Below are 14,650 nucleotides of genomic sequence, written 5' to 3'. Positions count from 1 at the left end.
CCCCCAAAAAGTTATTAGAAACAATCAACGAATACAGTACACTTGCTGGCAATAAAATCAACGTACAAAAGTCCATTGAATTCCTATATAGTAACAATGAAATCTCAGACAAAGAAATAAAAAAAAGACAATTCCTTTTGCAACTACAGCAAAAAGAATAAAATACCTAGGAATAAACTTAACCAAGGATGTGAACGATTTATATGCTGAAAACTATAAGACATTTTTGAAAGAAATTGAAGACACAAAGACATGGAAAGACATTCCGTGCTCATGGATTGGAAGAATCAACATGCTTAAAATGGCCATATTACCCAAAGCCATATGCAGATTTAATGCAATCCCCATCAAAATCCCAATGACAAGGAGTGACGTCATAGGAATGGCAGCAGCGGGGCGCACTTTTTGAGTTCTCCTCCAGATCTTATCACAAACAGGACTTATAACCCATCAGAGAACTCTTTGCTCATCACGCAGAAGAGCTAAGAGACTCGTGGAAGGATTATTGGAAAGTACGCAAATTGGGCGAGCAGGGGAAAAGGGAAAGGAGCAGAGTGGAGACGTGGCCTGCTACTGCAGCTGTGGGGACGCAAACCGCATCTGCAGCAGTGGAAACGTGGTCTGTATCTGTGGCGGTGGAAACGCGGTCCGCACCTGTGGCTGTGGGGATGCGGCCTGGGTCTGCGACTGTGGAGACACAGCCAGCAGCTGCAGAGACACACGGGATCCTAGGGTGGAACAGAGAACACAAAAGCCAGGAGGGCACAGCTTAAGAGGCACAAGATTCAACATATCCAAGGGCAACTCCAGCCCAAACCAGAGTACTACCGGGTTTAACCTACCGGTAGTCAGAGGGAATTCTCTAAAGGTAGAAGAGCCCATTAAGGCCAAACCACATTTAAGTGGTCAACCCTCACCCAGCAGAAGATCCTGCGGTGAGCAAAGCCAAGTCTCAGAACTAGTCAGCCTAGGAGTTAACCCCACTTACTCACAAATGAAAAGCAATTAAAGATCTTCTTTAATAGGACAATATACACAACACAAGAGTCACCTTTAGAACACATGCAGAGGAGAATAACAAAGTAGTGCAAGTCAAATATAAAGGACACATACTACATAAGATAAACCAGCAAGAAATAAGAACTCTAGGGGATCTACCTAATACATTGAAGCAAACACAGAGAGTCAGCCAGAATGGGGAAACAAAGAAACATGTCCCAAATAAAAGAACAGAAGAAACCTCCAGAAGTGGAACCAATGAAACAGAGGTAACCAACGTATCAGAGACAGAGTTCAGAACACTGGTGATGTTTGAGGAGCTTAGAGACGACATGAATAAGGATGTAGAAATCATAACAAACAACCGGTTAGAACTAAAGAACACAATTACCAAAATTAAGAACTCACTTTAAAGAATTACCAGCAGGTTAGATGAAGCAGAGGATCCAATCAGCGACTTAGAAGACAAGTTAGCAGAGATCACCCAAACAGAAAAACAGAGTGTAAAAAGAATAAAAAACAATGAAGATGGTTTAAGAGACCTCTGGGATAACATGAAGCGCAACAACATGCGCATCATAGGAATACCAGAAGGTGAAGAGAGGAAGCAAGGAATCTAGAACATGTTTGAAGTAATAATGTCCTAAAACTACCCTAACCTGATGAAAGAAACCAACATACAAGCCCAGGAAGTGCAGAGAGTTCCAATCAGGATAAACCCAAACAGGTCCACACCAAGACACATTATAGTTAAAATGGCAAAGCGTAAAGACAAAGAGAGAATCCTAAAAGCATCAAGAGAAAGACAGAGGGTTACATACAAGGGAACTCGCATAAGACTATCAAATGACTTTTCTACAGAAACATTGAAGGCCAGGAGAGAGTGGCAGGAGATACTCAAAGTGATGGAAAACAAAGGCCTACAACCTAGATTGCTTTATCCAGCAAGGCTATTATTTAAAGTTCATGGAGAGATAAAGAGCTACCCAGAAAAGAATAAGCTAAAGGAATTTATTACCACCAAGCCAGCATTGCAAGAAACACTAAAAGGACTTCTGTAAATAAAAGAAAGATGAAAACAATCTAACTACAAATTTAATAATGGCAATAACTATGTACCTAACAATAATCACTTTAAATGTAAATGGATTAAATGCTCCAATCAAGAGACATAGGGTGGCTGAGTGGATAAGAAAGCGAGACCCTTGTATATGCTGTATATAAGAGACTCACTTATAGATCAAAAGACACACACAGTCTGAAAGTGAAGGGTTGGAGTAAGACATTTCATGTAAATGTAAATGACAAAAACCTGGAGTTGCAATACTTATATCTGACAAAATAGACTTTAAAATGAAGACCGTATTAAAAGACAAAGATGGGCACTATATAATAATAAAGGGATCGATCTGACAAGAGGACATAACCCTAGTAAACATCTATGCACCCAACATAGGAGCACCTAAATGTATAAAACAGATACTGACTGACATAAAGACAGAGATCAACAGTAACACTATCATAGTAGGGGACTTCAACACACCTCTGACAACAAGGGACAGGGCTTTCAGACAGAAAATCAATATGGAAACAATAGCCTTATATGATATATTGGACCACTTGGATTTAATCGATATTTTCAGAGCATTTAACCCCAATGCTGCAAACTACATGTTTTTCTCAAGTGCACATGGAACATTTTCCAAGATAGACCATATGTTAGGCCACAAAACCAGTCTTGATAAATTTAAGAAAATTGAAAATATACCAATCGTCTTCTCTGATCACAGTGCTATAAAATTAGAAATGACCTACAGGAAAAAAATTGGAAGACACACCAATTCATGGAGGCTGAATATACTAAATGATGAATGGGTCAAGCAGAAGACTAAGGAAGAAATCAAAAGATATCCCATGACAAACGAAAACGAAAACATGATGACCCAAAATCTATGGGATGCCATGAAAACAGTCCTAAGAGAGAAATTCATAGCATTGCAGGCCTACCTAAAGAAACAAGAAACATCACTAATCAACAGTTTATCTTCACACTTAAGGGATCTTGAAAAACAACAGCAAAATAAGCCCAAAGAGAGCACGAGGAAGGAGATAATAAAGATCAGAGCAGAAATAAATGAAATAGAAACCAGAAAAACAATACAAAACATCAATGAATCTAAGAGTTTGTTCTTAGAGAAGATAAGCAAAATTGATAAAACTTAAGCCAGACTCATTAAAAAAAAGAGAAAGAGGACCCAAATTAATAAAATCATAAATGAAAGAGAAGTGACAACAGACACCGCAGAAATACAAAAAAACTTAAGAAATTACTATGAGCAACTATATGCCAACAAATTTGACAATCTGTTAGAAATGGACAATTTTCTACAGGTGTACAACCTTCCAAGGCTAACTCAAGAAAAAAAAGAAAACCTGAATATACTGATTACACCAGGGAAATTGAATCAGTAATGAACAATCTCCCAACAAACAAAAGCCCTGGACCAGATGGCTTTACAGGTGAATTTTATAAAACCTTCAAAAAGAATTATCACCTATTCTCTTCAAGCTCTTCCAAAAAATCCAGAAGGAAGGAAGACTCCCAAACACTTTTTACGAAGCCACTATCACCCTGATCCCAAAAGCAGACAAAGACACCACAAAGAAAGAAAACTACAGGCCGATATCTCTAATGAACATTGATGCAAAAATCTTAAACAAAATATTAGCGAACAGAATTCAGCAATACATTAAAAATATCATACACCATGATTAAGTGGGATTCATCCCTGGTATGCAAGGGTGGTTCAACATCTGCAAATCAATTAATGTGATACACCACATTAACAAAATGAAAAATAAAAATCACATGATCATATCAATAGATGCAGAAAAAGAATTTGATAAAATCCAGCACCCATTTATGATAAAAACCCTTACGAAAGTGGGAATAGAGAGATCATATCTCAACATAATTAAGGCCATATATGATAAACCCACAGGTGACATCATACTCAATGGAGAAATGCTAAAACCATTCCCCCTAAAATCAGGAACAAGGCAAGATTGCCCACTTTCTCCACTTCTATTCAACATAGTTCTGGAAGTTCTAGCCACAGCAATCAGACAAGAAAAAAAAATAGAAGGCATCCAAATCGGCAAGGAGCACGTAAAATTGTCATTATATGCAGATGATATGATACTATATACAGAGAACCCTAAAGACTCCACCAAGAAACTATTAGAGCTGATAGATGAATTTAGTAACGTAGCAGGATCCAAAATTAATATTCAGAAATCAGTTGTATTTGTATATACCAATAATAAAACATCAGAAGGAGAAATTAAAAAAACAATCCCATTTACAATTGCTCCAAAGACTATAAAATACCTGGGAATTACTGGATCATAATGTAGTTCCATTTTCAGATATTTGAGATACCTCCATACTGTTTTCCATAGTGGCTGCACCAATCTGCAATCCCACCAACAGTGCACAAGTATTCCCTTTTGTCCACATCTTTGCTCAAAGAAGTAAAAATCTTTGCTCAGAAAATTATAAGACACTGAGGAAAAAAATGAAAGAAGATATAAATAGAGGGAAACACATACCACGTTTATGGACAGGAAGAATTAATGTAGTTAAAATGTGCATACTGCCTAAGGCAATATACATATTCAGCGCAATTTCTATCAAAATACCAAGGACGTTTTTCACAGAAATAGAACATATAATCCTAAAATTTATACGGGTCCATAGAAGATCCTGGATATCCTCAGCAATCTTGAGAAATAAGAACAAAGTGGGAGGTATAAAAATACCTGACATCAAATTATACTACAAGGCTACAGTAATCAAAAGAGCATGGTACTGGCATATAAACAGATACATAGATCAATGGAACAGAATGGAGAATCCAGAAATAAATCCATGCCTATATGGCCACTTACTCTATGACAATGGAAGCAACAATGTACGATGGGGTAAAGACAGTCTATTCAATAAATGGTGCTGGGAAACCTGGACAGACACATGCAAAAAAATGAAGGTGGACTACCTCCTTACACTATATACAAAAAAAAATTCAAAATGGCTTTAAGACTTAAATGTGAGATCTGAAACAATAAAATCCGTAGAAGAAAATATAGGAAGGAAGTTCACAGATATTACCTGGAGTAATATTTTTACTGATACAACCTCTCGCGCAAGGGAAGTAAAAGGAAAAATAAACATGTGGGCCTACATCAAACTAAAAAGGTTTTTCACAGCAAAGGAAACCATCAATAAAACAAAAAGGGATCTTACTGAATGGGAAAAGATATTGGCCAATGATATATCTGATAAGGGGTTAATATCACAAATCTATAAAAAAACTCACTCAACTCAAATCCAAAAAAACAAACAACCCAATTAAAAAATGGGCAGAGGACATGAAGAGACATTTTTCTAAAAAGGACATACAGATGGCAAACAGACATATGAAGAAATGTTCAACCTCACTAACCATCAGAGAAATGCAAATAAAAAGCACAATGATATACCCCATCACCCCAGTCAAAATGCCTATCATCAATAAACCAACAAACAACAAGTGCTGGTGTGGATGTGGACAAAAGGGAATACTTGTGCACTGTTGGTGGGATTGCAGATTGGTGCAGCCACTATGGAAAACAGTATGGAGGTATCTCAAATATCTGAAAATGGAACTACATTATGATCCAGTAATTCCACTCCTAGGTATCTATCCAGAGAAATCCAAAACTCCAATTCAAAAATCTTTATGCACTCCTATATTTATTGCAGCACTATACACAGTAGCCAAGACATGGAAACAACGGAAATACCCATCGGTAGATGACTGGATTAAGAAACTTTAGTACATTTATACAATGGAGTATCACGCAGCCACAAAGAAGAAAGAAATCTTACCATTTGCAACAACATGGATGGACCTAGAGAACATTATGTTAAGTGAAATAAGTCAGAGAGACAAAGACAAGTACCATATGATCTAAATTATATGCGGAATCTAAAGAAAAGAATAAGTGAATAAACTAATCAGAAACAGTTTTGGAGACAAAGAGGAAAAACTGAGGGTTGTTAGATGGACGGTGGGGGGGTAGGGATAAGGGGGAAGGTGAGGGGATTAGAAAACTGTCGGTAGATGTCATCAATATGGGCACGTGAGGTGACCCTCTGTAAAGCTCCCCTGGAATTTACAACTAATCGAACAACAATAACTGCACAAAGGACACCCTGCACAGCAGACAGGCAAGACGAACAGGCCCACTACTGAATTCACCTAAACGTGGGAGATTTGCGCGAGCAGGGGAGGAGGGAAGGAAGAAGTGCGGAGACAAAGCCGTGCGGATGCAAGACTCAGACCTAGCTCAGTGCTCCCAGCTCGCTGCATCCTGGAACTACCACAGCTGTAGGAGAGGGAAGAACTCTGACTGCTAGGGTTCCGCTTACGGCCCACAGGGCTGAGGGGGCATGTGGGGACAAAGCCCCAGAAAGCAGTTTCCAGGCTCTTGGCCTCACATAGAAAGGTGCTGGCTCAGGTAGTAAATGGCCATCAACTGTGATTGGATGGCCATCAGCTGTGGCTAGTTGGCTGTCAGCTGTAACCAGTGAGCAATTGGCCACTAATATAACTGCCGTGGCTACCCTAGCAGGAAAATGGGGCCTAGCAAGAAGATGGTGGCTGGGCTGGCAATAACGGATTGCAGTTAGCACGGTGGAGTGCGGGTTGCAGATTTCAGAGAAGTGGACAGCAGGTTGTGAACAGTGTGGCTCCTGCTTCCTGTTCCTCCAACCCAGCCACCAGCGAGAATATAGTAGTATGACTCCCCTACCTATTGCTCCATGGGTCATATGGTAATTCTATTTGTAATTTTTTGCGTAACCTCCACACTGCCTTCTATAGCAGCTGCACCAGTCTGCATTCCCAACAACAGTGTATGAGGGTTCCTTTTTCTCCTCAGCCTCTCCAACACTTGTTAGTCTTTGTCTTGTTGATGAAAGCCATTCTGACTGGGGTGAGGTGATATCTCATTGTGGTTTTTATTTGCATTTCTCTGATGATTAGTGATGTTGATCATTTTTTCATATGTTTATTTGTCATTTGTATGTCCTCTTTGGAGAAATGTCTCTTCAGGTCCTCTGCCCATTTTTCAATTGGGTTGTATGTATCTTTGTTGTTGAGTTTCATGAGTTCCTTGTATATTTTGGATATTAGCCCCTTATAGGAGACACTGTTTGCAAAATTCTTCTCCCATTCAGTCTGTTGCCTCTTTATGTTGTCGACAGTTTCTTTTGCTGTGCAGATACTTTTAAGTTTCATATAGTCCCATTCGTTTATTTTAGCGTTTACTTCCCTTGCCTTTGGAGTCAAATTCATAAAATGCTCTTTGCACCCAAGGTCCATAAGTTTAGTACCTATGTTTTCTTCTATGCAGTTTATTGTGTCAGGTCTTATGCTTAAGTCTTTGACCCATTTTAAATTAATTTTGGTACATGGTGACAGATAACAGTCGAGTTTCATAATTTTGCACGTGGCTATCCAATTCTCCCAGCACCATTTATTGAAGAGGCTGTATTTCCTCCATTGTATGTTTTCAGCTACTTGGTCAAAAATTATCTGTCCATATTTATGTGGTTTTATTTCTGAGTTCTCAATTCTATTCCATTGGTCTATGTGTCTCTTTTCTGCCAATACCATGCTGTTTTGATTATTATAGCCCTGTAGTACAAGCTAAAGTTAGGCAGTGTAATACCTCCAGCATTGTTCTTTTTTTCTTAAGATTGCTTTGGCTATTCGGGGTCTTTTATGGTTCCAAACAAATCTCTTGATTTTTTGTTCTATTTCTTTAAAAAATGGCATTGGGATTTTGATGGGATTGCATTAAATCTGTACATTGCTTTGGGTAATATGGCCATTTTAACTATGTTGATTCTTCCAATCCACGAGCATGGAATGTCTTTCCATTTCTTTGTGTCTTCTTCAATTTCTTTCAAAAATGTCTTCTAGTTTTTAGCATATGAATACTTCACATCATTGGTTAAGTTTATTCCTAGGTATTTTATTATTTTTGCTGCAATTGCAAAATAATAATAAAGAGAACTGCTTTTTGGATTTCTTTTTCTGAGATTTCATTGATAACATATAGGAATGCAATGGACTTTTGTATGTTGATTTTGTGTAGCCAGCAACTTTAGTGTATTCGTTGATTGTTTCTAACAGCTTTTTGGTGGAGTCTTTAGGGTTTTCTATATATAGCATCATGTCATCTGCAAAGAGTGATATTTTAACTTCTTCATTCCCAATTTGGATACCTTTTATTTCTTTCTCTTGCCTGATGGCTCTGGCAAAAACTTCCATCACTATGTTGAAAAGCAGAGGTGATAGGGGACAGCCCTGTCGTGTTCCTGAATGTAGAGCAAAGGGCTTCAGTTTTTCACCATTAATTATGAGATTAGCTGAGGGCTTGTCATAGATGGCCTTTATTATGTTAAGGTATTTTCCTTCTATACCTATTTTATTAAGTGTTTTAATCATTAATGGATGTTGTATCTTGTCAAATGCTTTTTCAGCATCAATTGATATAATCATATGAATTTTTTCCTTTGTTTTGTTTATGTGATGTATCACATTGATGGATTCGCGGATGTTGAACCATCCTTGTGCCCCAGGAATGAACCCCACTTGGTCAAGATGAATAATGTTTTTAATGCATTGTTTCATTCGATTTGCCAATATTTTGTTTAGAATTTTTTCATAAGTATTCATCAGAGATATAGGTTTCTAGTTTTCTTTTTTTGTGTTGTGCTTACCAGGTTTTGGTATCAGGGTAATGTTGGCCTCATAAAATGAGTTCGGGAGTACTGACTCTTCTTCAATTTTTTACAAGAGTTTGAGCAGGTTTGGTATTAGATCCTTTTGAAAGTTTGGTAGAATTCACTAGTGAAGACATCTGGTCCCAGACTTTTGCTTTTGGGAAGGTTTTGGATGACTGATTCAATTTTGTTACTGGTGATAGGTCTGTTTAGATTTTCCAGTTCTTCATGGTTCAGCCTTGGAAGGCTATAGGTTTCTAAGAAGTTGTCCATTTCTTCGAGGTTTTTGAATTTGGTGGCATATAGTCCTTCCTAGTATTCTTGCATGATCCTTTGTATTTCTGTGGTGTCCGTGATAACTTCCCCTTTTTCATTTCTGATTTTGTTAATTAGTGTCTTCTCTCTTTTTATTTTAGTGAGTCTAGACAAGGGTTTATCGATTTTCTTAATTTTTTCAAAGAACCAGCTCTTTGTCACATTAATTTTTTCTATTGTCTTTTTGTTCTCTATTTCATTGAGCTCTGCTCTGATTTTTGCTATTTCTTTTCTTCTGCTGACCTTGGGTTTCACTTGTTCTTCTTTTTCTAGTTCTTTAAGGTGTAACATGAGCTTATTTATTGGGGATTATTCTTGTTTCTTGAGATAGGCCTGTAATGACATAAATTTCCCTCTTAAAACTGCTTTCGCGGCATGCCAAAAGTTTTGGTAGGATGTATTTTCATTGTCATTTGTTTCTATGTGTCTTTTGATCTCTCCTCTAATTTCTTCTTTACCCAGTCGTACTTTAAAAGTATGTTGTTTAATCTCCATGTAGTTTTTTTTTTCATGTTTTCTTCTTGCAGTTGTTATCCAATTTCAAAGCATTGTGATTAGAGAATATGGTTGGTATGGTTTCAATCTTCTTAAATTTGCTGACGCTGCTTTTATGTCCCAATATATGGTCTATCACTGAGAATGTTCCATGTACACTCTGAAAGAATGTATAGTCTGATGTTTTAGGATGAAGTGCTCTATATATGTCAATGATGTCCATTTCATCTAATGTGTCATTAGGACTACTATTTCATTATTTATTTTCTGTTTGGATGATCTATCCATAGTGTCAATGACGTATTTAAGTCCCCTAGTATAATTGTGTTTTGGTCAATTTCTCCCAGAAATTAGTTAGTAGTTGCTTTGTTAGTAGCAACTGTTAGTAGTTGCTTTGTATATTTTCGTGCTACCTGATTGGGGCCATAATTATTGATGACTCTTATGTCTTCTTTTGTATAGTCCCCTTTATCATTATGAAATGTCCATCTTTGTCTCTTGTTATCTTTCTCACCCTGAAGTCTGTTTCAGCTGATATTGTTATGGCTACACCTGATTTTCTCTGGGTACCATTTGCTTGGAGTGTCAATTTCCACCCTTTCACGTTGAGTCTATGCTTGTCCTTGTAGCTGAGATGTGTCTCTTTTAGACAGCATATGGTTGGGTTTAGTTTTTTTTTTTTTTTTTTTTATCCAATATGCTACTCTGTGTCTTTTTATTGGTGAGTTCAGTCCATTTACATTTAGGGTGATTATTGATACGTGAGGATTTCTTGTCATTTTATCTCTAGTTTTCTGATAAGGCATTGTTTATTTGCCTTTTTGTTGTTGTGTATTATTTCCGTGTGGTGGTATTCTATGATGTTTTCCTGTGTTTGTTCTTTTATTACAGTATACATTTCAGTTCTGGATTTTTTTTGAGTGGTTACCCTTAAGTTTATGTAAAAGAAAGTTTGATATTTAGAGTATTCCATATTCTCCAGTACGCTTACTTTCTCCATTTCCATATTCCGGTTCAGGCCTTTACTCTCCCCTTTTTTACGTTTCAGTTGCCACAAATTGTCCCTGTTGATGGTTTTTGAATAGGCTCCTTTAGTATTTCTTGTAGTGCAGGTCGTGTATTACAAAATTCCCTCAGCTTCTGTATGTCTGGAAAAGTCTTTATTCCTCCTTCATATCTAAAGGATGTCTTTCCTGGATATATTATTCTTGGCTTATGATTTCTGTCTTTCAAGAGTTTGAATATTTGTTTCCACTCCCTCCTGGCTTGTAGAGTTTCTGCTGAAAAATCTGATGATAATCTAATGGGCTTTCCTTGGTAAGTTACCGTCTTCTTTTCCCTGGATGCCTTGAGGAATCTTTCTTTGTTGTTGATTTTAGACAGCTTCAACACAATGTGCCTTGGAGAAGGCCTGTTAGGATTGAGGTAATTAGGTGTTCTATTTGCTTCTTAGATTCGAGGATCCAGGTCTGTCCACAAATTTCGGACGTTCTCATTAACAATTTCTTTGAATATATTCTCTGTTCCCTTCTCTCTTTTTCTTCTTCTGGTATGCCCATTATTCTTATATTGCTCTTTCGGATAGAATCAGAAAGTTCTTGTGGAGTTCTTTCATTTCTTTTAAGTCTCAAGTCTCTTTCTTCTTCCATCTGTGTAATTTCCTGATTTCCTTCTTTGATGTCACTGATTCTTTCCTCCATCTGGTCACCTCTACTACCTACGCTGGTTATTTCATTCTTAATTTCTTCTGTTGGCTTTCTGATCTCCAGAAAATCCATTTGGTTCTTTTTTAAAATTAGAATCTCCTTTGTAAATTGTTCATGTCGTTCTTTGATTGCGTTTCTGAGTTCATTAAATTGCCTTTCTGTGTTTTCTTGCATCTCGTTGAGTTTTTTCAGAACTGCAATCTTCAATTGTCTGTCATTTAAGTCACATATTTCCATATCTTTAAGTTCTTTTTCTGGAGACTTTTCACTTTCTTTCTGAGCTGTCTTGTTGCCTTGGTTATTTATGGCAATTACTGACTTATTATTTCTCTTGCTAGACATCTACAGGAGTGGCTTCTGCAACAGTTTGATAGGAAGAGGTCTTTCTTTTGTTTTCCAGTATGTGTTGGTAGAATGTTTTATTTTCTCTCTGACTGCAGCCTTTTTTTTCTTTCTGACACAGTAATGCTATGTTTCTCTGCACTATTTCAGCTTCTCACACAATCGGGGTATTCCCTGGCAGACGGGCCTCTCCTCTGTTAACAGTTCACCTGGGTCATAGTGCTCCACGTCCCTGCGGGGGTGCTGAGAGCTTTTGAAGTTCCAAAGCTCTTTCTGCACCCTATTCAGAGCCCGTATGTTACAGTAGAAGAACTGGAAAATTTAAGTAGACCGGTCTCCAGTAACGAAATTGAATCCGTCATCCAAAACCCCAAAAGCAAAAGTCCGGGACCAGATGTCTTCAGTAGTAAATTTTACAAAACCTTCAAACAGGATCTAATACCAATTCTGCTCAAACGCTTCCAAAAAATTGAAGAAGAGACAGTACTCCCTAACTCATTTTATGAGGCCATCATTACCCTGATACCAAAACCTGGTAAGGACAACACAGAAAAAGAAAATTAGAGACCTATATCTCTGATGAATACTGATGCAAAAATCCTTAACAAAATTCTAGCAAATCAAATACAACAATGCATTAAAAAGATTAGTCATCACGACCAATTGGGGTTCATCCCTGGGGCTCAAGGATGATTCAACATCTGCAAATCCATCAATGTGATACATCACATAAACAAAAGAAAGGACAAAATTCGTATGATTATATCAATTAATGCAGAAAAAGCATTTGACAAGATACAACATCCATTAATGATCAAAACACTTAATAAAATAGGTATAGAAGGAAAACACCTTAACATAATAAAGGCCATATATGAGAAGCACTCAGCTAATCTCATAATTAATGGTGAAAAACAAGCCCTTTGCTCTACATTCAGGAACACGACAGGGCTTTCCCCTATCATCTCTGTTTTTCAACACAGTGTTGGAAGTCATTGCCAGAGCAATCAGGCAAGAGAAAGAAATAAAAGGTATCCAAATTGGGAATGAAGAAGTTAAAATATCACTCTTTGCAGATGACATGATGCTATACATAGAAAATCCTATAGACTCCACCAAAAGCTATTGGAAACAATCAACGAATACAGTAAAGTTGCTGGCTATAAAATCAACTTACAAAAGTCCATTGTATTCCTATATACTAACAATGAAATCTCACAAAAAGAAATACAAAAACAGTTCCCTTTGCAATTGCAGCAAAAATAATAAAATACCTAGGAATAAACTTAACCAATGATGTGAAGTATTCACATGCTGAAAACTAGAAGACATTTTTGAAATAAATTGAAGAAGACACAAAGAAATGGAAAGACATTCCATGCTCGTGGATTGGAAGAATCAACATAGTTAATATGGCCATATTACCCAAAGCAATGTACAGATTTAATGCAATCCCATCAAAATCCAAATGGCATTTTTAAAAGAAATAGAACAAAAAATCATGAGATTTGTTTGGAACCACAAAAGACCCCGAATAGCCAAAGCAATCTTAAGAAAAAAGAACCATGCTGTAAGTATCACTCTGCCTGAGTTTAGCTTGTAGTGACGGTCTACAATAATCAAAACAGCATGGTGTTTGCAGAAAAACAGACACATAGACCAATGGAGTAGAATTGAGATCCCAGGAATAAAACCACATAAATATGGACACATAATTTTTGACAAAGAAGCTAAAAATGTACAATGGAGGAAAGACAGCCTTTTCAATAAATGGTTCTGGGATAATTGGATAGCCATGTGCAGAAGAATGAAACTGGACTGCTATCTGTCATCATGTACCAAAATTAATTCAAAATGGATCAAAGACTTAAGCGTAAGACCTGACACAATAAACTGCATAGAAGAAAACATAGGTACTAAGCTTATGGTCCTTGGGTTCAAACAGCATTTTATGAATTTGACTCCAAAGGCAATGGAAGTAAAAGCTAAAATAAACAATTGGGACTATATGAAACTTAAAAGCTTCTGCACAGCAAAGGAAACCATGAACAACATAAAGAGGTAACCAACTGAATGGGAGAAGATTTTTGCAAACAGTGCCTCCAATAAGGGGCTGATATCCAAAATATTCAAGGAACTCATAAAACTCAACAACAAAGATACATACAACCCAATTGAAAAATGGGCAGAAGACCTGAAGAGACATTTCTCCAAAGAGGGCATACAAATGGCACATAGACATGAAAAAATGCTCAACATCACTAATCATCTGAAAAATGCAAAAACCACAATGAGATATCATCTCACCTCAGTCAGAATAGCTATCATCAACAAGACAAATAGTAACAATTGTTGGAGAGGCTGTGGAGAAAAAGGAACCCTCATACACTCCTTGGTGGAATGCAGACTGGTACAGCCGTTATGGAAGGCAGTGTGGAGGTTCCTCAAAAAATTACGAATAGAATTACCTTATGACCCAGCATTCCCTCTTCTGGGTATCTACCGAAAAAATCTGAAAACTTTTATACATAAAGACACGTGTGCTCCAATGTTATTTGAAGCTTTGTTTACTGTGGCCGAGACATGGAAACAACCAAAATGTCCTTCGATAGATGAATGGATATAGTAGTTTTGGTATATATACACAATGGAATACTACTCGGCGGTAAGGGAAGATGATATAGGAACAGTTGTGAGAACATGGATGGATCTTGAGAGTATAATACTAAGCGAAATACGTCAGACACAAAAAAGCAGAGAATCCTATGATTTCACTGATATGTGGTATATAAACCAAAAACAAAAAAAGAACAAGACAAACAAATGAGAAACAAAAACTCATAGACACAGACAATAGTTTAGTCGTTACTAGAGGATAAGGGGGTGGGGGGAGGGTGGTGAGGGTAAAGGGGATCAAATATATGGTGATGGAAGGAGAACTGACTCTGGGTGTTGA

At 37.3% G+C, this 14,650-nt stretch overlaps 1 protein-coding gene across 1 annotated transcript in view; it reads right to left on the bottom strand.

The window, feature by feature from the left end:
* Positions 1-570: 570 nt before the first annotated feature.
* Positions 571-14,650, bottom strand: part of NXF3 (nuclear RNA export factor 3) — a gene marked incomplete at both ends in the record, with an annotated part of 30,220 nt that continues 16,140 nt past the window's right edge. Inside the window, 2 exons of the mRNA XM_081043014.1 lie at positions 571-728; positions 843-862. Coding sequence (XP_080899140.1) covers positions 571-728; positions 843-862 — 178 coding nt within the window. The remainder of the gene's footprint in view (positions 729-842; positions 863-14,650) is intronic.

The sequence above is a fragment of the Rhinolophus hipposideros genome (assembly GCF_964194185.1).
Source record: "Rhinolophus hipposideros genome assembly, chromosome: X".
Taxonomy (NCBI): Eukaryota; Metazoa; Chordata; class Mammalia; order Chiroptera; family Rhinolophidae; genus Rhinolophus; species Rhinolophus hipposideros.
This window is presented reverse-complemented; position numbering and strand designations above follow the sequence as displayed.